The sequence below is a fragment of the Octopus bimaculoides genome, chromosome 5 (genome assembly GCF_046866305.1).
Source record: "Octopus bimaculoides isolate indiv1 chromosome 5, ASM4686630v1, whole genome shotgun sequence".
Classification (NCBI taxonomy): Eukaryota; Metazoa; Mollusca; class Cephalopoda; order Octopoda; family Octopodidae; genus Octopus; species Octopus bimaculoides.
In genome coordinates this window covers 75,165,623-75,190,847 of record NC_142932.1, presented here as the reverse complement: position 1 = coordinate 75,190,847, position 25,225 = coordinate 75,165,623, and the positions used below count along the sequence as shown (strand labels likewise).

At 33.4% G+C, this 25,225-nt stretch overlaps 1 protein-coding gene across 36 annotated transcripts in view; it reads right to left on the bottom strand.

Moving 5' to 3' along the window:
* The window catches only part of LOC106875722 (rho guanine nucleotide exchange factor 11), a 404,455-nt gene that overhangs the window by 19,256 nt on the left and 359,974 nt on the right, over nt 1-25,225 (bottom strand). For 28 of the 36 annotated variants that reach the window (XM_089352417.1, XM_089352419.1, XM_089352426.1 and 25 more), the window contains 8 exons: nt 24,572-24,697; nt 22,406-22,523; nt 19,480-19,652; nt 17,771-18,035; nt 16,505-16,592; nt 14,094-14,396; nt 11,844-12,007; nt 137-246 (listed from right to left, as the gene is read on the bottom strand). In XM_089352417.1, coding sequence (XP_089208543.1) covers nt 137-246; nt 11,844-12,007; nt 14,094-14,396; nt 16,505-16,592; nt 17,771-18,035; nt 19,480-19,652; nt 22,406-22,523; nt 24,572-24,697 — 1,347 coding nt within the window. The remainder of the gene's footprint in view (nt 1-136; nt 247-11,843; nt 12,008-14,093; nt 14,397-16,504; nt 16,593-17,770; nt 18,036-19,479; nt 19,653-22,405; nt 22,524-24,571; nt 24,698-25,225) is intronic. The other 8 variants (XM_089352437.1, XM_089352438.1, XM_089352446.1 and 5 more) reach the window with 1 other exon arrangement.

Below are 25,225 nucleotides of genomic sequence, written 5' to 3'. Positions count from 1 at the left end.
TATTGGGTTCTTGTTGGTGTTATATTTGAATGTAAGGTCATGACTGTTGTACTGGAACAAGTGACGGATATCAGATAGGGATTGGGGAAATATGAAAAATGATAAAAATGATTAGGTATGTTGAAAGACAATTTACCTCAACAATATGATCATAATCATCGAAGGGAATGTTGAGTAATTCAGCAATTATTTTTTCTCGGTCCTTCTGCATTTTTCGGACAAGTTCCTCATTCTGGCGCAGCTTCTCTGAGGGGGCAAGACAAGATCAATTTGCTCAAAAGAGGCCAAGGTTGAAATAGTAATAGAATTATATGAAAGAGTAACCATTGCAAGTGACAGTGCTGTCCTCCTGTTGGTAAATGTGTGTCATATGCTGCTGATGAACAACAGCTTGCTATTTCTTACCCTTATACTAAACCCCTAGTATTAACAACACCTAAAGGTCCCAATATTTAATATAATAATACTGGCCATTATGCTAAATGAAATAACAATAATTAACCAAGTATTATACCGCCTGACTTAGTTTTCTTTAAGTCTACAAGATTGTGTTAGTAAGAACGTTGGTTAAGTTAGAATGGTTGGCTCCTCAAGATGAAAACAGAATTAATTGCTAAAATGATAAAAGATAATTTAACAAAATTACTAACTGATGAACAACAACAACAACAAAATTGAATATACCAAAAGTAAAAAAATTGTTGTTGAGGATAATTGAGGATAATATCAGAAGTATATATCTGCATTTAAGGAAAAGTTTAATATATTGGAAGTATATCATTGCATTTATTTGAGAGTCTAATATATCAGGGAGTACATATTAGCTATTTTGAGACAATTTTAATATATCAAGGATATATAATGGCAATTAGAGAACAGTTTAATATAACAATAGTATATATTTGCATTTAAGAGATAGTTTAATATATCAGGAATATATATATATATATATATATATATATATATATATATATATATTTGTGTTTAAGGGATGGTTTACTATATCAGGAGTATAGGCTATTACTGGACAACTGTATTTATTTGCTGTTTGGGGGCCTCTAAATATATCCAGAATACATATTCACCATTGAGAAACAGTTAACTAAGAACTCTTCATATGCTTTCTATTAATTTTTTAATTAAGCCACAACAAAGGAAGTTAATTTTGTTTGCATTAAGCAAAAATAACTAAAGTAGTTTGATAAGGGAATAGCTACTAAGCAAGGCTAAAATATGGTTTGATAAGGGAATAGCTATTAAGCAGATATCAATTATCAATTAGCATAAAGGAAATTGAAAAGGATGATATGAAAAGCAATGAGGATTTAGATTTGGGACAACATATACTAGAGTGGGAGAGATGTGGCAGATAAGTTTTATAAGAGAAATAATGAGAAACTATTTAAAGAGAAGATATTAACTAATTGGTCATGTACTGATAACTAAACACTTAATATCTCAATAAATGATTACATAAGTGAATTTAAATTTGATGGCTAAATTTCAATTTAAGAACTAAGCTGCTGAATAGCATAGTCTCAAGTGGAGGTAAGAAAGTCAACAGATGTCTTTTGAGATATTCTACCAATGAATTTAAACTTCAGCTGGGAATCTCAAAATCTGACATGTTTGCATATTAACAATAAAATACTCTTCATTTTATGTCAGATCTATCAAGTTTGAAATATTCTTTCGATACAAGAGTTCTTCAGTAAATTAACTAGATAGTCACAACAAATGAAAATCCAGTTGGTAACTGTACCTGCTCACCACTGCTCCACGGACTACCAATGATAACTGTCTATAATGTAATGCATGTCTAAATAGTATTAATTAAATAGTGTATAGTAATGCCATTCTCAGTTTAAGTCTTGCTGAGGATGACTTTGCTCTCCATCCTTCTGGGGTTGATAAAGAAAGTACCAATCAAGTACTGTGTAAAAACCTCCTCTCAGCTATACAACACTGTGTGAGGGTTGTTAGGGAGTGCAAACAGAGTCCCTTGTCTCCAAAAAAAGGATGATGGTTGAACGAAGGAAGGTTAATGATCTCCTCTAACAACCATCCACGAAAACCAAAAATAGCAGGCAGGGATAGATCAACATGTACTATACTACAACTTACTCTGTACCAGTGTCATGCTGGAATTGTATCTATCTGCTGTGTCACCTTTAAAGAGATTGGTGAGTGACAGACTGTTTCTAGTACTGGTGCCATAAAGAATTACTCCAAGTACACACTGTAAGGTCATTGGTAAATGTGCAAAGAAAGTATTGAGTTGTTAGTTTAGGTCCTTTCAGTCCTGTCTTGATCAGGACTATACAACCTGTTTTATGTCAATGCCATGAGAGAATGCACCCAGCCCCCACCCAGGTTGTGTGTTGTGTTCTTGAGTAAGACAATTTATTTCATGTTGCTCCAGTTCACTAAGTTATAAAAATGAGTTGCAACATCACTGGTTCCAAGCTGTAATGTCCTTTGCCTTTTCCTTGGATAACATCAGTGACATAGAGAGGGGAGACTGGTATGCATGGGCAACTGCTGGTCTTCCATAAAACAACCTTGCCTGGACTTGTGCCTCGGAGGGTAACCGTCTAGGTACAATCCCATGGTCATTCATGACCGAAGAGGGTCTTTCCTTTACTTACCTGCAGCACATTTGACAATGTGAAAGGCCATCTAGTTATAGAAACTAAGCCAAATGACACATACAAGCATGATCCCAATAAGATATTACTTGGATGGTGATGACCTGTGACATGTCCAAACCATGCCAGCAAGAACAGTGGTAGTAAAATGATGGAAGAACAAATATGCTGTGGGTGTATTCATCAACTTCAAGTCTGCCTTCAACTGTGTCAACTGGACAACCCTATGGAGATTGTTGGAAACCGAGCAAGTGTCTCAAAAGATCATTGTGCTCCTATGTTTGGCCTATGCTGGTTCAACTAGCTTGGTCCAGATCAGAAACAACCTCTTTGAGGAGTTCACGATCAGGACAGGTGTTCAACAAAGAGGTGTGGTCTTCCCTCACCTGTTCAATGTTAACAGAAAATATACAGAGAGAGAGGGGGATGGAGAGAGAGAGTGAGGGGAAGGATGGAGAGAGCTACTTCAATAATAAATGAATTTTTACATTAAGATCCACAAAGTTATAGGGGATGTGTCTCATTCATCAATATCTACTTAAGTCCAGTATATAGCTGGTACTTGGTTTTTCAACACAAGACCATGAAAGACAAAAATCAAGTCCAATAATTTCAAGAAATTAGATTGATGGTTGGTTTAACTGCTTCGTTAACCTAATAGCTAGCTTTTAAAATTATCTTGTATTTTTTTCTTTTAATTATTTTAAAATGAAGTTTCTACACTAGAAAGAGAAAATCATTTTGGTATTGAATATGTTGAAACTTGGTAGGTTGGAGATATCAAATAAAAGGGGAGTGGGGAAGAAAAAAAAAAGAAAATGTAAAAACAAGGTAAAAAATAAAATAAACCAAAAATAAAGTCAAACTAAAATGAAAATAAAAATGAAATAAAATTAAAATAAAGAAAATAAAAACCAACAACCAAAAGGTGCTGATAAACAAAAATAAGACAAAATAAAAAAATAAAAATAAGGAAAAAAATGTTCATGTTAGAAAGGAAAAAAAAATGAACAAATTCAATTGGGATGATTCTGAAAAGTGAAAAATGAGGCTAAAAAAAGAGAAGGTAAAAAATATAAAAGGTTTGAAATAAGAGGTCAAAGGTTCTTATTAAGGTTGTTGTTGTATGTAAAAAATGGAGATAAGAAAACAACTTGATGAATAATGTCTTTTTTTAATGTTAAAAAAGGTACGTATTTAAAAAAAAAAAAGCAACAACAACAACAACAAAAATAACACCAACAGACAACTCTCCATTAATTTCTCAGAGTTGATAACTTCTCTGGAACATATTGGGAGAGATGGAAGGACAAATATAAAGAACTGAAAGTGGATTGAAAGACAGCAGAATGAGGGTGACAAATGGAAAACAAAAATGGGGGAAATGAAGGAGTATAAATTCTTGTTATATAATATTTGAAATAATCTATTCTCAAGCAATTCATTATCATAAGTATCCTTATCGTTATTATTATTATTATTATTATTATCACTGCGACAACTATTACATAGTTAATTTATATTATAAGAAGCATAAATAAGGTAACATTTAGTAGTTGCTCAGCTGTTTAATTTAGCAATTAATTATTGAGCTATTTAACTCTTTGAAGAGGAATTCAGCTGTTTTCCAGATCTAGTTTCATTAATTAACTTAAAACAAGATAGACACTGTTTGTTCCACTACCTCCTGTTTGTTTCAGTGAATTACTAAGTCACAGTTAAAAAAAAAATATGAGTTATTTTATTTTGGTTTCAGTTCCATTTGTTGTTTGTTGTTAAATTTATGTTTATGTGGCTGCAACTATAGTACATTGTAGTTGGTTGTTATGCATTAATGAAAACAAACTTAAGAGAGAAGAAAAAAATAATAAAACAGTTAAAAAAAAAAACAATGTAAACAAATTGTGTTATATATGAAACAATGCTAGAACTGAGTGCACATAAACACAGTGATTGGTGCAGTTTGATAAAGAAAATAAAGGGGGTGGTGTAGATATAGATATACATGTATACAGAGAAAGAAAGAGAGATTAATTAAACTAGTTAAGACCCTAAGCAGCAGTTTCAACTAGCTAAACAGCAAAGTGACCGTATACATCAAGTGCAGAAAGACTACGAATCTATAGGTTGAGAAAGACTAACAATAGAAGCAGACACAATAGTTAGTGTTACTGCTACCAACTAAACTAATCTCCAGCAACATGTGTGTCCGTGCAGAATAGAAAGTTGCCTCTTGTTTATAAAATATATATTTTTTTTAAATCTACACTAAATTTTGCAGTTTTGTAACCTAAAGAATTTAATGCTGAAATATTCTCTAAAATTTAATACATGCAGCCTATTACATTTTAAGCAAGCACCCAATTACATTTTCATCAACTACTACTATTTTTTTCTCTATGGTTCTTTACAAGCACTAACAGGACAGTTCCAACTATAAATTTTACTCTATTACAATTATGACTGATATTATAAAAGAAATCATTTCCATTTTAGAATAGATAAAAACCATAAATAGAAAGGAGAGAGCCAAGTTACACATATAAATTATATAAATTGTTTTTTTTAAATGTCTATAATGGCAATCCTTGAATGGGGTGATGTAAATATGCCTTTATTTAAACAACTGTACAAAATTGCATTAAAAAAAGTTCATAAAGTTTAACAAATTTAATTTGGCTAATTTATTTTTACTGCAGACATAGAAAATTGGAGCTGTATTCTCAACTTTTCTTTGACATATATTAGCATAAAAATATTACTATTTTACTAATTATCTTTTTAACACTTCAATTAACAAAATATTTACTATATATATATATATATATATATATATATATTCCTTCTAGTGTGCAAGGAATCCTATGATGGATACCTCTTATGTGTTTACACTGTATTTATATATATATATATATATATATATATATATATATATATATATATATATAGAGAGAGAGAGAGAGAGAGAGAAAATATATATATATATAATATATATCACATACATATAAGAGGGATGACCACAAAGTGGACATCCATTTTGCTAGAAGACCACCTATGGCCTAACCACTAAGAAAAGTTTGTTCTCAAGAAAATTTAGCAAACGCCAGAACGTTTTCTTCAGAACAATCTTTTCTTAGTGGTCAGACCACAGGTGGTCTTCTTCTAGCATAATGGATGCCCACTTAGTGGTCATCCCTCTTATATGTATGTAATATAATTTTTCTGAATCTTCAGATTTCTCAATATGCTAGGCCACTGTTTTTAAATTGATATGAATCAAATTAATATTCAATTTTTCACCCTTACTATTTAAATATAGAATATATATATATATATATATATACACACACACAATATTATTAATAGTGATAGTATGATAACAAAAGAATGAATGAGACCTCGATATTATGTAAATAGAGGAATTTATCTGTAATATAATATGTGACAATTATTCGGTTGCCATAATAAAACTGAGTTTCGGATGTCAGGGCGGAAATCTGCTCCGGCATCTCATCGGTTACTAAGACTAACAAAAATGCTATGAAAATGACTGTTAAACAAAGGGAAATTACTATGTAGATGACTGTTATTAAGATAAACAAAAGAGCCATTAGAATGACCGTTAAATAAAGGGAAAAAACCCAAAGGGGAGAAAGTAAAACACGCTCATAGAATTTGCGTATGTGCGCACACCCACATACATATGCATATGCTCACACTCGCGTGAAACACACACATGCACACCTATATGTATGCATATATATGCAACCATACACATGTACACATATACATATCCGCACACACACACACACACACAAATATGTTCATATACACGTCTATATACGCACATGCACACAAAAATGCAGGGTGAAAGGTAATATACAGAAAAAAATATATAAAGCAATAAAAAATGTATAGAGATAAAATGCTTCTACGTGAACACAATATGAAAAGTAGGTTCTATCTGTGATTAGGGGGACCAAAAACATAACAAATATTTAGCCATATGTGGACATGATTCAAAATTTCACTTCTTGAATTGAGACATGTAGCGGGGTCTAAGCTGCTTTTCGAGATGAGCCGTCTTTCCATATCACAAAGACCGCACTTTCCACTGCCATTGGTGTAAGGCTGACACTTAGCTAAGATCTTCCAATGGATGTTGTAATTGACACCTTTTTCTTTTAAGGACCATATATAACTGGATAATCTGGTTGTTTTCTTTTTTCCCAGTGTCTGAAGCTCAAGGTGTGATTGTTGAACCTGGCCTTAAAATCCCCTCTGTGAGACCCACATATTTCTTTGACGAAACTATGTCCTTAGTGGTTGTAGAGTCTACAGTGGCTTCATAAATGATGGTCTCGGACATGCAAGCTCCATTTGGCAGGCACAAATTTTTATCCCTGCATGAACAGTTGGTTTCATTTTGTTGTTTTTTTGTGTGATTATATTTTTAAAATTAGTAGTTGAGCTAAAACTGATTTTTAAGTTATATCTAATGAAGAGCTTTCTGCAATTATGATTGATTGGAAAATGTCTATCTATAAGTGATAAAAACTATTTAACTACATTAAAGGTCGCTTCGGAGGAGTAAGGGGTTGTGAACCAGATAGTTTTCCTATTCCTATGTTTCCTTTTCATTATTATTGGACTGGAAACAGGTGTACAGGTTATTTCCTCACTAAATCAACTATCTTTTAGAGCATTATTATATACTGGGGCAACACTATTAAGAATGTCCCTATCGGAGGAGAGGCTAGAAATTCTTTTGCTAATGTTTTTAACTAAATTCTTAAACACTATGGGGGGATGGCAGGAACCCACATTAATGTAACTAAATCTATCGTTGGGCTTCCTATAAGGTTTGTAAATATTCTTATTTAGATCTAAGGTACATCTAGGAAATTTTATTGCTTTATATATTTTTTCTGTATATTACCTTTCACCCTGCATTTTCTTGTGCATGTGCATATATAGACATGTATATGAACATATTTGTGCGCGTATGGGTATACGTGTGTGTGTGTGTGTGGGGGTATGTATGTGTACATGTGTATTGTTGCATATATATGTATACATATAGGTGTGTTTGTAGGTGTGCAGGTATGTGTTTCATGCAAGTGTGAGTGAGCATATGCATATACAGCATATGTGATTTTAGACATGCATATGAATATAATTGTGCATGTATGGGTATGTGTATGTGCGTGTGCATGTGTACGGATATGTAGGTGTACATGTGTATGGTTGCATATATATGTGCACATATAGATGTGTGAGTATGCATGTATGTTTCATGCGAGTGTGAGTGAGCATATTTGCACATGTACATGGGTGTGCGCACATGTGTATGTATGTACATGTGTGCATATGCAAATTCTATGAGCATTTTTTTACTTTCTCCCCTTTGGGTTTTTTTCCCTTTATTTAACGGTCATTCTAATGGCCCTTTTGCTTATCTTAATAACAGTCATCTACATAATAATTTCTCTTTGTTTAACAGTCATTTTCATAGCATTTTTGTTTTTCTTAATAACTGACGAGATGCTGGCACAGATTTCCGCCCTGACATCCGAAACTCAGAGTTTTATTATGGCAACCGAATAATTGTCACATATTATATTACAGATAAATTCCTATATACTGGTCATTCAAATTCCAACACAGTCGAGTTTTCATGTTTTATCTTTATAATTTTATGATATTACATGTAACAATATTACAAGTACTTTCATGTTTAATTACAATCTTGAGGTAGTATAGATATTTATATTTATAAAAATAGCTTGTCTGCTGGATTGTAAGTCTTTGACAACCCTGCCTAAGTCTTAAGGTGTTTAAGATGAAATAAAAAATTGATTTGTTTGTGTGTGTGGGGGGGGGGGCGGATTTTGTTAACATCCACTAACTAAAGGAGAGTGTTGACATTCTAAATAAACAAACTAATAAAGAAAAGACAAAACAGATTTGTAAGATATACAGAAAAGAAACAGAGTGAAGGAAAATACTGCATGAAATAACATGTGGGACTGCTACTGGATTACATTCACAGGAAATGGTGACCAAAATAAAAACAACAACAACAAGAAAGAAAACAAAGAGAGGAGAGAAGTAAACAAATAATAACAATAAGGAAAAAAAATAAAAAACAACAAACTAACTACTGTTGTTAATAGTAAGACAATAGTGAATAAAGTAAGACAATATATAGAATACAAGAACATATTGAATAGATGAAGTGAAAACAATATGAGAAAACAATGAACAGTGCTGAAACAAAAGACATTTTAATATAAAACATCATATAGACAAAACACAATGGAATAGATCAACTATTGATTACTTTGATGAAAGTACAGTCAACAACAACACTGTTAATCTAGAATTAGAAAAGTAGAATGTGTTTGACTATAAAACTTAATTAACCAAAAAGTGAAGTTGTATGGTTTAACAAGTTGGCTCCTCCACTACAATTGTGTGTTTCTGGATAGTATCTCACTTAACTTTCGGCTGATCAATTCGTTGTAAATGGAATCTGGAGCAGTGTCTATCAACAACGGATACACTGACTAGTGAGAAACTGACAAGCTGGTGGTACACTTTTGTCAATGTCACTCTAAGAAATGCAATGAATTTATGATTAACCCATTGGACACGTGTAACCAATGATACTAGTGGTTACTAATTGTGAGAGAAATTATAACTATATAAAATGAATAGTCAGTGTTGAACCCCTACTAAATAAATTTTCATGAAATGATTTTTAATAGATTTTAAAGGTTTTCAGAATTATGTCTTTTAGTGATAGAAATTAGTTAAAAATAAAATAAAATTATTTTACAATATTTTACAATGAACTTCTATATAATAATTCACATATTTTGTAGATAAATTTTAAGAATCCAGCACTTAACTAATATTAAGGATGCAACACCTAACTTTGGAATTTAAAGCTATACCAATCCCTGAATTAGATATTACTGCATAGTACCAAAGATCCTGCCCTCTCCATCTAGAATAAAGACCCAATACTATAACAGCTTAGTGTTCAAAGGTCCACAGCTCTTCAATACCTTGCCCCTCCAGAATCTCAGAGATCTACAAAACATAGATGTAGATGTGCTCAAAAAACATTTAGACAAATTTTTATCTGAGATACCAGATGAACCCACACTGCAGCAAGAAATGCAAAGAAGGGCAGTTTTGTCCAACTTACAGCTTCACCAGAACCAAATCTGGAGTGAAGGCTGGGAAATGAGTTTGAAGTCAACTAGTAATTACACAAATGGTGGTGCCCCAATATGGTCACAGCCTCTGACTGACACCAGTAAAAGAAAAAGTTAAACTATTACGAGAGTGGTTATTGGAATTCTTGGACAGATTTTTGCTTTGGAAATGTCCGAAAGAAAAGAGATGATACAAAAACAATTTGATTGGTCAGAAATAAATAACAATGCAAAATAAGTTTCATTTAAAATAATATTACACATCCTGCACAAAGATCCTATTTACTATGCTTTACTATACAAATTTTAGATTAATAAAGTATTCGTTAATGGCAATATATGTTTTCAAATGTTGATTACTTTCAATACTTCAAATATACTAATTAGTTAATGATACTGGGATTAGGTGAATGGGGGAGTTTAAAGTTGTGAATACTAATTAATTCAAACTAATACTTAATCTAAATTACGTAATTATGGTTACCTAAGCCCCTGAATGAACAAGATCTAGATGCTGCTCCCCTGCATAATACAGTGTTAAGGAACATTGTAGTGTAATGATATCTGAAGAGTGCCAGTTTTGGTTAGATAAACAAGAAATGGAAAATATCTTGATGGTTCTTAAAACTCCTGGAAAAAGAAAAATCAACAGTCAAACTGGTAGAATTTATTTAAACAACTAATCAAACAACAATAATAATAATAATGCACGGGTGCATTTAAACATATAAACAGTTTGAGATGGAGAACACTTGTAACAACTAAGTTAATGAATGACATTAAGATTTGTGTATAGCTTCCAGAGAACAAGAGAAAGAGTTCAGTGAAGAAGACTTTAGAGTTTAGAAAAACAAATTTAAAGAAAGCTGAATAGAATTTAGAGAAGAGACATCTCTAATATATTGTTTATAGAGTAGAGATGGGACAGGGGTTGGAATTGCAGATGGGTATAGAGACAAGTGATAATGAATACACAATAGACAAAAGGTCTTTGTGTTGGATGATGAAAGGCTACACTGAGGCAGAGAGACAGAAACAGGCGTCTTGCTGCAGAGGAGGTACAAGGTTACCCAGCCAGAGAAAGAGAGAGATCAGGAATGAAGACAGAAACAGATGCACTGCCGCAAAGGAAATACATGGTTGCCCAAACCTGAGGGAAGTGCGGGAGAATTTAAAATAAGCAGAACAACAGCATGATGACATTGTTAATGGTTTATAAGACATTAGATCCAAGAGATGGTGGCTATTTCATATCCATTCTTTAAAATGCATAGCTGGGCAGGTAATTTGGAGGTTAGATAATTATGCCTTATAGCATAGTATTTTTTTTTTATATTAGCTTTTTGGCATCCAAGAAGTGCAAACAAACTGGTATATTGAATTAATTGCAAGTCCTTCTCTTTCAAAATGGTTTTGAACTACAAAATTTATTGATGATGTTTACCACTTACAGCTATTTTTTTTTTTTTGTATTTCAAAAAGTTTTCTATTTATTTCTGTTTATCTTAAACAAACACATATGTATACATAACCAGCTATTGCAAATGAGCAAGTAGGATTCAATGGAAAAAATCTTTGGGAATAATAGCCAATGCTATAATTCTCATACATACATTTATGTATCATAAGCTCTGTGATATATATATATATATGAGAGATGGAGCAGGTGAGGGTAAGATCTTAAAATGGATGTCTGAGCAATGAAGAAAATAAAGAAAAGTAAAAAGGATGATATCAAATGGAAACAGAAAAACACAAGAAAGAAAGAATTAGTAGATTAATTTGAAGAAATAGAGTAATAGCAATAAAGTGATGGTTCAGATAGAGTAATGGTAATAAGGGGAGGGTTCAGATGACAGTTGATTGTTTAAAACATATTTTAATTTTTTTTTTATATTGGTCATTAGAGAATACATAAATGAGTTGAATAGGAAAACCAAAAGAGTCTGAGTAAAAATTGAAATCTTACCAATAGGAGACTGTACTGACTCAGCACGTGCAATCGCTACATCAGATATGATGACATCTTCCGGACCAGCAAAATGTGCTTCTGGTTGGTGGGCCTCATCGGCCTTCTCCACATTCAATCTTTCATCGGTTAATTGACCAAGGTGTTCTACAACATCTCTATCTCTTTTAATAGAATAACAAAGTCCAAAATAAACAAACTTGCTTTTTTTTTTTTAAAATAATACATTTAATAATACAGGTACCACCGATTTTCTGGTAACTGACAGTCCATCATCTCCTAACATCTGGTTAAATTATAGGGGTAATTTGAAATTCTTGTAGTCACCAGTCGAATTCACTGTACAACCACAGGTGGCATTGTGGGTACTGTGTGCTTATATACATTCATTACACTGCAGTCTAGATCTTTTGTTTATTTAGCTTAAATTTACTTTTAGTTATGGCTACAACATGTAAGGGAACCAAGTGCATCAGTGGTTGTGACAAATGTAAACATCAATCCATATCAATCCAAAATAAAGAAGTAGACTTGTTGAAAAATGGACCTTGGTGTTTCAGTACATAAGTTGTATGATATCTGTGGCATGGGAAGTGCATAACTAGTAGGTTAGAGAAGTGTTGATGAATTATTATTACATGGCCAGGATGGTCCAGAAAAACAGCATAAAGATACCAGAAAATTGATGATGTACCTGTACACAACATCTAACTGAAATATTTAAAGTAAGAACATTGACAATTGATATAGTTGTTATTTGATCACCTTCAGCAAGAGACACAACTCTGTCATCATCATTTAGCATTCGTTTTTCATGCTGGCATGGGTTACATGGCTTGACTGAGACTGGTAAACCAGAGAGCTGCACCAGTCTCCAGTTTAATTTGGCCTGGTTTATTTGGCTGGATGCCCCCTTTTTAATGCCAGCCATTTCAGAAAGTGTACTGGGTACCTTTTACATGTTATTAGCATAGCCTTTTATGTGTTACTGGCACTGTCCACGACTACAGTTTCATTTGCTTCATGTGTCTTCTCAAGCATAGCGAATTGCAAAAAGTCTCAGTCCCTTGTCATTACCTCCGTGAGACTCGTATTTCACCACCTCATCATCGTTTAACGTCCGCTTTCTATGCTAGCATGGGTTGGACGATTTGACTGAGGACTGATGAACCAGATGGCTACACCAGGCTCCAATCTGATTTGGCAGAGTTTCTACAGCTGGATGCCCTTCCTAACACTAACCACTCCGAGAGTGTAGTGGGTGCTTTTACGTGCCACCGGCACGAAGGCCAGTCAGGAGGTACTTGAAAAACAGGATTTTAACTCAGAACATAAAGAACTAGAAGAATTATCTCAAAGCGTGTTAGTGGGACTGAACCCAAAACCACATGGTTGCAAAGCAAGCTTCTTAAACGTATAGCCATGGTTGTACATAAGCTACTACTTATAAAATGAGAAAAAAATATTGTATATCTTGTAAAAGGTTCCAGATGTCGACCTCATCTTTCTCTTGTATAAGAAATGAATGTATGTATTACCTATTATCTTATATGTTAATGTGAAACTAAAGGTTACAGCCTCTAATATAGACATGAAATAAAACAGATGAAAACAACAAACATAGCTGTTTCTTTATCAAATCTACTACTGCCAGCTTTTCAATGTTCAGTAATATTTTTGGAGATGATAGAATTGGTAGAGTGCCAAATGAAATATCTTGCAGTTTTTGATTGTAGTTCTCTGAATTCTGAGTTCAAATCTTGTTGGAGTCAATTTTGTCTTTCATTGTTCCAGAGTTTGAAAAAAAATAAAATGCAAGTGAAATATAAGGAATTGATGGAATGAACTCCATCTCTTCTCTTAATGTGGAGCCTTGAACCAATGTCAGAAATCCTCATCACCATCATTATTATTATTGTATAAAAGAAATCATCATTATTATTATTATTATTATTAGTAGTAGTAGTAGTAGTAGTAGTAGTAATTATTATCGACATTGTTTTAATGTCCACTTTTCCATGCTTGCATGTGTTGGACAGAGTTTACTGAGGCAGATTTTCTATGGCCAGATGCCCTTCTCACTAATGCTCTAAGCAAGGTAATAATACGGACAGACATGTATCCAAAGAACATTGGAAACGAATGACACTGCTTGTACAACAGTGACACTCATTTACAACTATTACACAATGTCAAGAGGACTCCAGCACCCTTCTATGTTAAACTTATGTACTGAGAGAAGAAACTTACTTCAAACCACCAGTATCGGGTTGTAGCTGGTCTGTTCCAATACTGTCGGTCTTTCTCTGTGCTTCCGTTGTGCTGTGTGTTGTTGTTGTTGTTGGTGTTGTGGCTGCTGTTGTCGTTGCTGTTGCTGCTGTTGTTGTTGCTGTTGCTGTTGTTGTTGTTGTTGTTGCTGCTGTTAGTGTTGATGTTATGGACGTACTATTTGTAGTCGTTGGCGTAGATACAGTACTACTGGCAGTGACTGTCGTATTTGACTTCAGTTTTTTGTCGTATGTATCCACAGCACTTTGTATACATTTGAACCACCTAAGAAATAAAAAGGAATTCACCAAGAGTACTAACACAGAAAACCGGTCTCACTAGACTACTTACAAAGATAATTAAAAACACCTTTTAAAAATTTTGCCAAAATATTTCATGCTGGATTAGAGTCAATATTAATATTGTTGCACTAATCTATTTGTTTCAGTCACTGGACTGTGGCCATGCTGGGGCACTGTCTTGAAATGTTTAGCTGAACGAATCAACCCCAGTACTTATTTTTTAATTGTAGTACTTATTCTATCGTCTCTTTTGTCAAATCACTAAGCTATGAGGATGTAAACAAACCAACACCAACTGTCAATGGGCTTTTTTCAGTATCCATTTACCGAATATGTTCATGGACTTTTACTAGTCCAGAACTATAGAAGAAAACAGATGGTGAGAAAATAAATCATCATCATCATCACCGTATGATGTCCAGACAAGGACACAAAAATACTCCCACGTACATACATACATATATACAAGATGTGCTTCTATAGTTTTCATCTACTAAATTTATTCCCAAGGCTTTGATCTACCCAAGGCTGTAGCAGAAGACACTTGCCCAAGGTGCCATGTTGTGGGACTGAGTCTGAAACCAAGTGGTTAAGAAGAGAATATCTTAACCAGGAAGCTAAAAAAGTTTATAATTAATGTGCATTTGCTGTCTTGGTAATAGTGGTGACAATGAAGTTATTTTTAAAAATTCTGAAGTAATTATCATCTTTAACAAATATTTTATATATACTCACTCTCTCATGCTATTTTCTCATCATCAACACTCAATGTCTATTTTCCATGCTTACATGGGTTGGATGGTTTGACAGGAACTGGCAAGGTCAAGGGCTGCACCAGGTTCCATAGTCTGTTTTGGCTTGGTTTCTATGGCTGCATGCCCTTCTTAATGCCAACCACTCTACAGGATTTACTAGCTGCTTTTTTGTGGCACCATCATCTTAAACATTACTAAGAAGGACTGAAAAACTGTTGAGCTTAAGATCCTGAATAGGATAACAGGAACTCAACAGTACAGTCCCTAGTCTGACTTTGATTACTAGATTTATCTTCATTTTGGTTTTGTAAAATGCAGAGATAATGTTGCTTCTGCTTCAGTTAGGCCTTTTATTATTATAGCTTGCCCATTAACAAACAGGAATTACCACAAATATTATCTCAAGCAATGTTTTCTTTGGTGATACAATAATATAGCTGATTTACTCCCTACAGTAACCCTTTGATACCAACTTAACTGAGGCTGCCCCTGCTTCTATTAACTCCTTGCAGACAGGAAGCGGTTCTGACCACACCAAAATACTGTGTGTGTGTGAGCAGTGCGATGTCTTGCTCTGTGTGGTACCATGTTTTCATATATACTACATTGAGAAGAATCTGTAAATACACTGTAAAATTTCTTGTATGAAAAATTATGTAGTTACTGAACGGTGTAATACCAATATATAGCACAGACTGTTTGTACTAAATCCGTCTGCAAAGGGTTAAACAAGTTTCTTGTTTTAACTATTTTGATATCACCCCCTTTTCAGACCATCTTTATTGCTATCCGGTCTTAAAGTAATCTAAATTACAAACCTTTCATCAAGATTTCATGTTAATTTATGTTCCAAGCATCAGCTTAATAATGCTCTTTACTCTTTTACTTGTTTCAGTCATTTGACTGTGGCCATGCCTTTAGTCAAGCAAATCGACCCCAGGACTTATTCTTTGTAAGCCTAGTACTTATTCTATCGGTCTCTTTTGCCGAACCATTAAGTTATGGGCACGTAAACACACCAGCATCGGTTGTCAAGCGATGTTGGGGGAGGGGGACAAACACAGACACACACATACATATATATATAGTGAAGTTATTTTACTAAATAGTGAAGTTATTTTACTAAATCCTTTATTATTTTAAAAATTAAATGAAACAAAGGCATGTATTTCAATAGAAATATGTTAACAAAAAGGTCAATAATAACAAAGTTATTTCACTGATATTTTTTCACTATTTTCAAAATAATTTGAAAGAAAAGCAGTATATTTCAATGAACGGATAAGTGAATAAATTTGATGTGAGAACTCAAGTGAAAAGAAAAAAAACTACTCACTTTTTCTGATCTTCTATACTAGGTGCTGTTAACTCATAAATTTGGGGTCCTTTACTTGATGTATAAACAACAAAGAACCCTTTTTTATCTGGATAAAGTAAAACAGAAAATAACAAAATTTAAATAAACAAACATTGAATAAAGTGGAAAATAATATAATGGAATATTAAATATTAATGGTACATAAAAAAAAAAAAAAATATTGGTTCCAAATTTTGGCACAAGGCCAGTAAGTTCATGGAAAGGAGTAAGTTGAGTACATCAACCCCGAAAGGATGAACAGCAAAGTCGGCCTCAGCGGAATTTGAGCTCAGAACATAAAGAGGGATGAAATGCTGCCAAGTATTCTGCCCAGTATGTTAAAGGTTCTACCAGCTTAGATAAAGGAAATATTAGGAAGAATTTTGGTAAAAAATTAGATTAGTTAAGGATTATTCTTTTACAATTCAGTGAAAGACAACAAAAAAAAAAAAAAAGCTATTAGCCATCTCAGAGATTTTTCTAAAAGCAAACTCCAATATGCTTTTATGCTTTGTTTAAGGAAAACAGTATATTTAGTTTTAGCAAGTCAGTGTTTATATGCAAACTACGTGATCAACATTTTATATTAACCAATTTAAAAACTTTTAATACCTCCAATGATATTTTGATACAATATCTTAAAATGATTTCAAAGATGAGACATTCAAAAAGAGTTATTCTCATAACATATAAATACCTGGTTATAAAAGATTATAGAATGTGCGGGGGGTGGGGGTGGGGGGCACATTTTTATTTTTGCTTTTTGAGCCCTAGGATTCATAAGGCTGGTTACTCAGTTTCCACAGCATATAAGTGGCCAAGATCAAAACAATCTCCTTAAACTGGATGCCTGCCTGCCTGCTGCAGGGTTAAAGGGCAACGATTTTGAAGGAAGGCCAGCTGTGTAAAGAAGTACTAATCTCTAACTGTGGAGGAAACCTGTGGTAGAGGTAGACCAAGGAAGACATGGGACAAGGTGGTAAAGCATGATCTTCAAACTTTGGGTCTCACAGAGGCAACGACTAGTGACCAAGTACACTGACCCCAGTACTTGACTGGCACTTTATTTAATCAACCCCAAAGGGATGAAAAACAAAGTTGACCTTGACTGGATTTGTACTCAGAATGTAAATAGCTGGAAGAACAGCTGCTAAGCATTTTTGTCTGGCATGTTAGCAATTCTGCCAGCTCGCCACATTTGGGACACGCATGACAAAAACAAAAAAAAAAAAGTTTTGTACTTACTGGTAGCAACATTACGTGTTAACACTTTGTCAATGTCTAAAATAGGCCGGTGTGTAAATTTACAACGCATATCTGTGCCTTGTCCTCCTACAAGTATAGCTGTATCGTGACATTTAAGAACTAATCGATCATCTTGTTTCTGTAGAAACACTAAATATTTATCTAACAATACAACATGCACATCGATGTTCTTATTCCGAGTTTGGTTGACATGCCATGTTAGGAAGCCCTCATGGATCAGTTTGTAATCCGTCAAGGAGAAATTCTGCAGAATAAAAAAGAAAACCAACTTTTACTTCTTTAGCATTCAAGATTATTCTACCAAATATAATGCCTATTTATTAACATTGTTTTGAATTAAATATGCAATACCTTGTAGCTTTGAGATTGCAATAATGAAACTGTATGTTTTTAGAATGACATTGTAGGATAACTACGAGAGACTGGACATGGCTAGCTTGAACATAAAACTGTTAGAACATTTGGACTAGATATGGTTAGTTTAAATGTTAAAGCATTAAATAATCAATGAAAACAGTAACAATAATCAAGGTACTTAAAGAAATTATTCTGAGATTGGTCCAGACAGAAAAGCTAAAAATACAAATATTACTTCTAAAAATCTCTCAAATACTGTTTAATCCAAAAATCTAGAGCTTATTATATCATTGTTTTAATGTCCAGTTTTCCATGCTTGCATGGGTCAGATGGAATTTACTGAGAAGGATTTTTTACATTTGGATGCCCATCCTGTCACCAGCTTCCACTTGTTTCCAAGTAAGTTAATATTTCCTCATGGTCTGACATGTTTTCACAGAAGACTGGAAACAAAGTACACCACTTGCATAACAGTGAAACTCACAACTATCACACGATGTCAAAGCAAGGAGACATTAACGCATACATACACATATATACATGCACACACAAACACACACTCATATGATGGGCTTCTTTCAGCTTCCACCAACCAAATCCACTCATCCACTCACAAGGCTTTGGTCGACATGCAGCTATAGTTGAAGACACTTGTTCAAAGGACCCAAAACCATGAGGTTGAGAAGCAAACTTCTTACCTCACAACCACACTTGTGTCTAGCAACACACATATATACTTTAACTTTTACTCTTGTGTCAAACGAAATACAAAGTGACCTCTCAATGGTGATGCAATGAAAATAAAAGCACTCAGAACACTCTATAATTGTTGGTAAATCGAATTGGGCAAAAGCAACACAAGTTTTGAGAGTGTAACTCTTTAGTCTTGCTGATGGCAAGACAACCAGTGTGTGGTACTGTGCCACAAAAAAAGTACACCAAATGCACTCTGTACAGGGTATCCTGCCAAAATGTCCAACCCATATCAGCAGGAAAACCAATGTAAAAGGATGACAATGATCATTTTATATCATATATAAAAGACTCATCCCCCACAGCAGAAGTGCTAATGCTGCTTCTTCTGATGAAGAGGATTGGCCTGCAAGGGCCCTGTGCCAGTGCCACGTTAAAAGCACCCAGTGCACACTGTAAAGTGGTTGGCATTAGAAAGGACATCCAACCATAGAAACTAAGCCAAATCAGACTGGAATCTGGTGCAGCTCCCCTGCTTGCTAGTTCTGGTCAAACTATCCAACACATGACAGCATGGAAAACAGACATTAAAAGATAAGGATGATGATGATACACACACAGACACACAAACAACTTACTCTAAATTCTTCAAATTCAGGAATATTTTCCAATGGTCTCTTGTCTAGTCGCCTCTGAAGTTCATAGAGTCGGTGGCTATTTTCACATTCCTGTACAGCTAAATTCACATACTCTAAAATACGCTTGCAGAGTCGGTTAATTTTTTCAAGCATCGCATATTCCTCTGTACTTGCTGCAGAAAGAATTCACAACAACAATAATTATTTTTACATGATAGGAAATGGGCAGCAACCAAGGTTATTTTCAGTAGACACATATACATATATAAAATGAAAGTTAGTAGCAAGCCATTGTATAATAGAGTACATAATCTTAAAATGATTGGATAGTAGTAATCTGTTTTGGATATGACACAATTATGAAGGAGAGAATAAGTTGTTTGTGTTAACTTAACTATGATTTTCTATGGTAAATATGTGAAGTTGTTTAGTTTGCTGTGTAATAATTATGTAATATTGTTTAATTTATTGTGTAATCATTTTATAATATTGCTTCATGTTAGAGTGTCAGAAAAAATTCCAGAACATGATAAACGACATGTTTCATATGGTCAGGTGATGTACAAGGAGTGTGGCTTACCTAGCAGCTAGGAAGCTGATTGCTTAACCCTTTCGTTACTAACCTGGGCGTAGCCGGCTGAAAAAATTTTTGGTTCATAAGACTAACCCGGCCGTAGCTGGCCGAGCGTACCCATTGTTACTTAAATGTATATTTGAACCCAAATCTCGTTAGTACATTCGTTAAAACACCTGATTTCACTTTGCAAACAGTTGAGTTATTGTTTCCGACATTGTTTGGCGTGATATTTGAACTCAGTGAATTTTGGAAGATTTTTTTCCACATTTTTTGCAGCGTTAATTTTTTTCAACTTTGAAGATGGAGAGGAGTTTCATGCTATCAAGCAGTGATTCCGAATTTGAAGGTTTTTCAACAGAAGATATGGAGATATCGAAGAAAAGAATGAATGAGCTACAAAAGCACGTGGTGAACGATAATGAATCGGATATTTCTGTATCCAAAACTGAAAGCAGCGATTCTGAAAGCAGTGACGGCGACAGCGAGGATGATTTCACACCAGAAAAAGATTTTTAAAATATTTTTATTAACAATTTTTCTGAGGAAACAGGATCTACCCATAGTCTTTCTCAGGAAGCGAAACCTTTAGACTTCTTTTTCATGCTTGTTTGAAATGATTACTGCGGAAACAAACCGTTACGTAGAATGTAAACAAGCCGGAAAAAAAAAGATAGCTTGCGGTTTCCTGCAACTGTAGATGAAATACGGGCATTTTTTGCCATAAATATTATTATGGGTATTAGACAGTTACCCAGAATAACAAATTACTGGAGCAATCAGGAACCTTTTGGCGATGAATATACTTCCAGTATTATGAACAAGTACGATTCGTGAAGCTGAACCAATATTTACATGTGAGAGACACTAGCAGTACCCCAGTACGTGGAGAACTTTCAGACAAAAATTATGCAATAGAATTGATTAAGAACCCTTTCTTTAATTATGTTCCAAATATCACATTAATATGTTGATAAATAAAAAAGTTACAGGTGTTTAATGAGACTAGTCTAAATTCATGATTATTTTAGAATTTAATTGAAACTCATGAGGGGTGTATTTTGGTCAGAAATATAGTAACGAAAGGGTTAAGAATAAAGTTCTAAAAGTTACAAAATCATGTGACTGTTTAGAAGATTTTACATTAATGTTCGCATATATAAGGAGGGCTAGTCTTTATGCGTAGAAAGTAGTAAGCAGAAGTTAGTTAGAGTGAAACTAATTAACAAACAACTGCATTCTACAAGATGTGTTTTGAAGACACCTTGCTGTGCACTTCTTTGTTTTCCTCTGGGTAAGTTGGCTTGCTAGTCTGGTCTCCAGTAACCTTGCTGCTAACTTTTGCTGTTGGAGCCATGTTGTTACAGAAGGAAGACCACATTTTGGAACAATATGAAATTTTGGAATATGTAATAATGTATACTGAAATGATTTGATTGTCATAATCTGTTTTTCAGCACATATTATTGTAGTTTGAAATAATATGATTGCAACAATATAGTTTGGAATTAATTAACTGCACTGTAAAAGGAATAGTGCATTTTCTTCTTTTTAACATATATTTTTCCACATCTAGTGTGAGTGGGATATTTTAAAGATTTTCTATATATATTTTTAATATATAATAAACCATATAATATACATATAATAAACCAAATATAACACATGATGTCTGTTCTTATCTAATCTTCTATATTTAACCCCAGCCAAACGTGTATCTAATGTAAATATAGACAGTTATTGCATTGGGAGAAGTAGCAAACATTAATGGTTTGAGTAGTATCCTTCACAAGAAAATAAAATAAAATTCTTCCACATCTTCAGTTTATTACTCTAACCATTAAAATTTATTAGCTAAAATGTGAGCTGAATTTAATAACCAACAATTTATTGTTGTTGAATAACTCATAATATTTCACAGTCAGCCTATATACATGAAATCATTTTTATTCAATTTTATTTTTCATCTTTAGTTGAGCTGAGGACATGAGCTATATATATCTTCAGTGCTGGTGCCATGAAAAATGCACAGTGTGTTATGTAAAAGTGGGTGTCTGTGTTAGAAAGGGTATCCTGGCTGTAGAAATCATACCAAAAGATGAAAGTTTATATTTTACACAGACACTGATGAGGCTTTAGTGAAGCGAGACAAGTGGTGACTGTGTTTTCATGTAGCTGTTTTAGTGGCTTGTTTTTTTTCAGTTGGACCACTGTACATTGTGCCTTTTCTGTTGAGACATTTCTAAAGAATGACAAACCTGGAGGGTTGTTTTGATCATATCCTGTATAAAAAAGGAGATACTTAACCCCGTGATTACCAACAATAAAGAAGAAAACAAAAGTTGGACTTACTTGTGGTATATTTTAGTAAATTATCAATAAGTAGATGGTATTTCGTAAGACGTTGCATTTCTGCTGGAATGAGATCTTTTAGCTGTAAACGCCGACACATGATACTAGATTCAGATTCCTGCAAATTAATGAACAATAAAGTAAAAATAATTAACAAAGATAATGAAAAAGTAATTACAGTCTACATTCAGATAGACTGTTGGTGTAATATGGGGTAAGTAATACCTCTAATGACATCAATGTAGTATTTTATTTAATAACAATATTTAATGCAGAAAGGACATCCAGTTGAAGAAAATCTGTTTCAATAAATTCCACCCAACCTAAGCAGGGAAAATTGACTATTAAAATGATAATGATGAAACTTAGGTAATCAACATGTAAATGTACTATACTACATACATATAATGAACAGTTAATGCTCAATTTTCCATGCTAGCATGGGTCAGATGGAATTTGTTGTTGCAGATTTTCTATGGTCAAATGTTCTTACTGTTGCCAATCATCATTTGTTTCCAAGGCAATATTTCTTCATGACTAGACATGCTTTTCATGGAAGACTGGAAATGAACAACATTGCTTGTTCGACAGTGACACATGTTTACAACCATCACATGATGTCAAGTCAGAAGTGCACATTAGGACACACACATACAACAGTCTTCAACTAAGATCTACCAGATCCACTCAAAAGGCTTTGGTCAGCCCAGGGCTATAGTAGAAGGCACATGCCTAAAGTGCTGTGCAGTGGGACTGAACTCAAGGCCACATGGTTAGGAAATTAGGTTCGCAACTACAGTCACAATGCATGTGCATGTGTGTGTATGTTGATTACCTAAGGTACTATATAACATATTATAAGGTACAATATTACTATGTTCTCTATGCATCTGTGTTAATTCTTTTGTAACCATACACTGCCTTTGTTTCAATTAATTTTGAAAATGAAGAATTTAGTAGAATAACTTTGTCATTATTAAGCTAGTGTCTAAAATATAAATTTATGAGAAATTTTGAGAGGTTTTAATTTATATCCATTCAAACAGGAAGTTTGTATCACAGATGAGATGGTATCAAAAAGGATAATATATAACATATCCAATCATAAATAAGCTGGTGATACAAGTATGTGACTATCAGAAACTTCCCTAAATACATCTTGGCATAGAATATTCACTGCATTCAATTTTCCATCTGTAATTTTGACATTTGCTTAGAAGTTCACATTATATATATATATATATATATATATATATATATATATAAATAAATATATAATGTGTTTCTTCCATGTGTGTGTCTTGATACAATATATTTAAAGAAATCATTTCCCTTGATGTAATGCAAAAAACAATTCTCCAATCAATCATGCATTAGGAGGAGTATAATGATATAAATTCTTGACAGTAATTTCACTGCAATAATCATATTTGACATTATAGTCATTTGTAAGTAAATCAAACCACTAACTATCAGTTCTCAGTGCAGAAAATATGATTCTAACAACAGCCTAGAATATGAGGGTGTTGAAAAGTTCCTGGCTTTCAGTAAAAGAAAATAGAGTAGGATCAGATAATTATGATTTATTCAACATATTCCCCTCTCAGATTCACACACTTATTGCATCAGTCCTCCAGTTTTTCTAAGCTCTTTTCAGCACCCCATCATATATATCTTAACCCTTTTGTCATCATATTTACGTTGAAGTACACTGTGTTTGTTTTAATTAGTTTCGAAAATAATGACAAATTTAGAAAAATAACTTACATTATTAAAACGATATTTGGAAAATAAATTACCATGGGATTCTGAGAAAATATTTTAACTTAGATCACTTTAAAACAAGAAGGGTGGTCTCAGGTGGGTTGATGACAAAAGTATTAAAATGATAATCATGAGAGGGAGAAGACTGCAGAGACCCAAGTGGAAAGGGACTTAGAGATGGGGAAGACAGAGAAACACAAAGGAAAACTATGTGAAAGCTGATCTCAAGAAGCTGGAATTCATAAAGGATATCAAAAAGACCCACAGCAATTGGCAAAATGATGTACTGGAAATGACCTAGCAAACCCACACAAGCATGAAAAAAAACAGCCATGACATTGATGATAACAACAGAGACAATGATGATGATGATGATGAAGACAATGACAAAAATGAACTCACCATTAAGAACTGTGCAAATTTTTGGTCTTTTCTCTGTTTTAACCGAAGAGATTCTAAAGCTGAAGATTGGTTTCGACAGAAGATTGCACAGTTTTTTTTAAAATGTTCACCAGCTTCACCATCAAACTATTTAATAGATCAATATTTAACTTAGATTAATAAGAGAAAGATTGTTTTTACAGTTGTAAAATGAACAAACACAATTTTATCATTCAAACTAAATAAATGATAATAATATTATCTGAAACTGTACCCACCCAAAAAAAAAACAAAAAAACCAAACAAACTCAATAACAAGTACTGTATAAAATAATTTCTATTAGGGAACATAGTAAATGCAAAAATGTGAATATAAACACACATACATACACACATATATATAAAGATAAACTATAACAGGTATAAGAAATATATGAAAAGTTACATATACAATTTACAGGATGTAATTAAGCCTTATTTTTACAGCTATTTCAGCTCATCAATGAATAATTTATGTAACCTTGCAAGAAACCAAACATTAAGTGAATATTGTTGGTATACTTAAAATCAAAGGAAAAGTATCAACTAGCATAGATTTTAACAGTCTGTGCATGCTTAACAGTATAGATATTAAAGTTCAGTTTCATGTGCTGTTACATTTGCATAGTATGCATA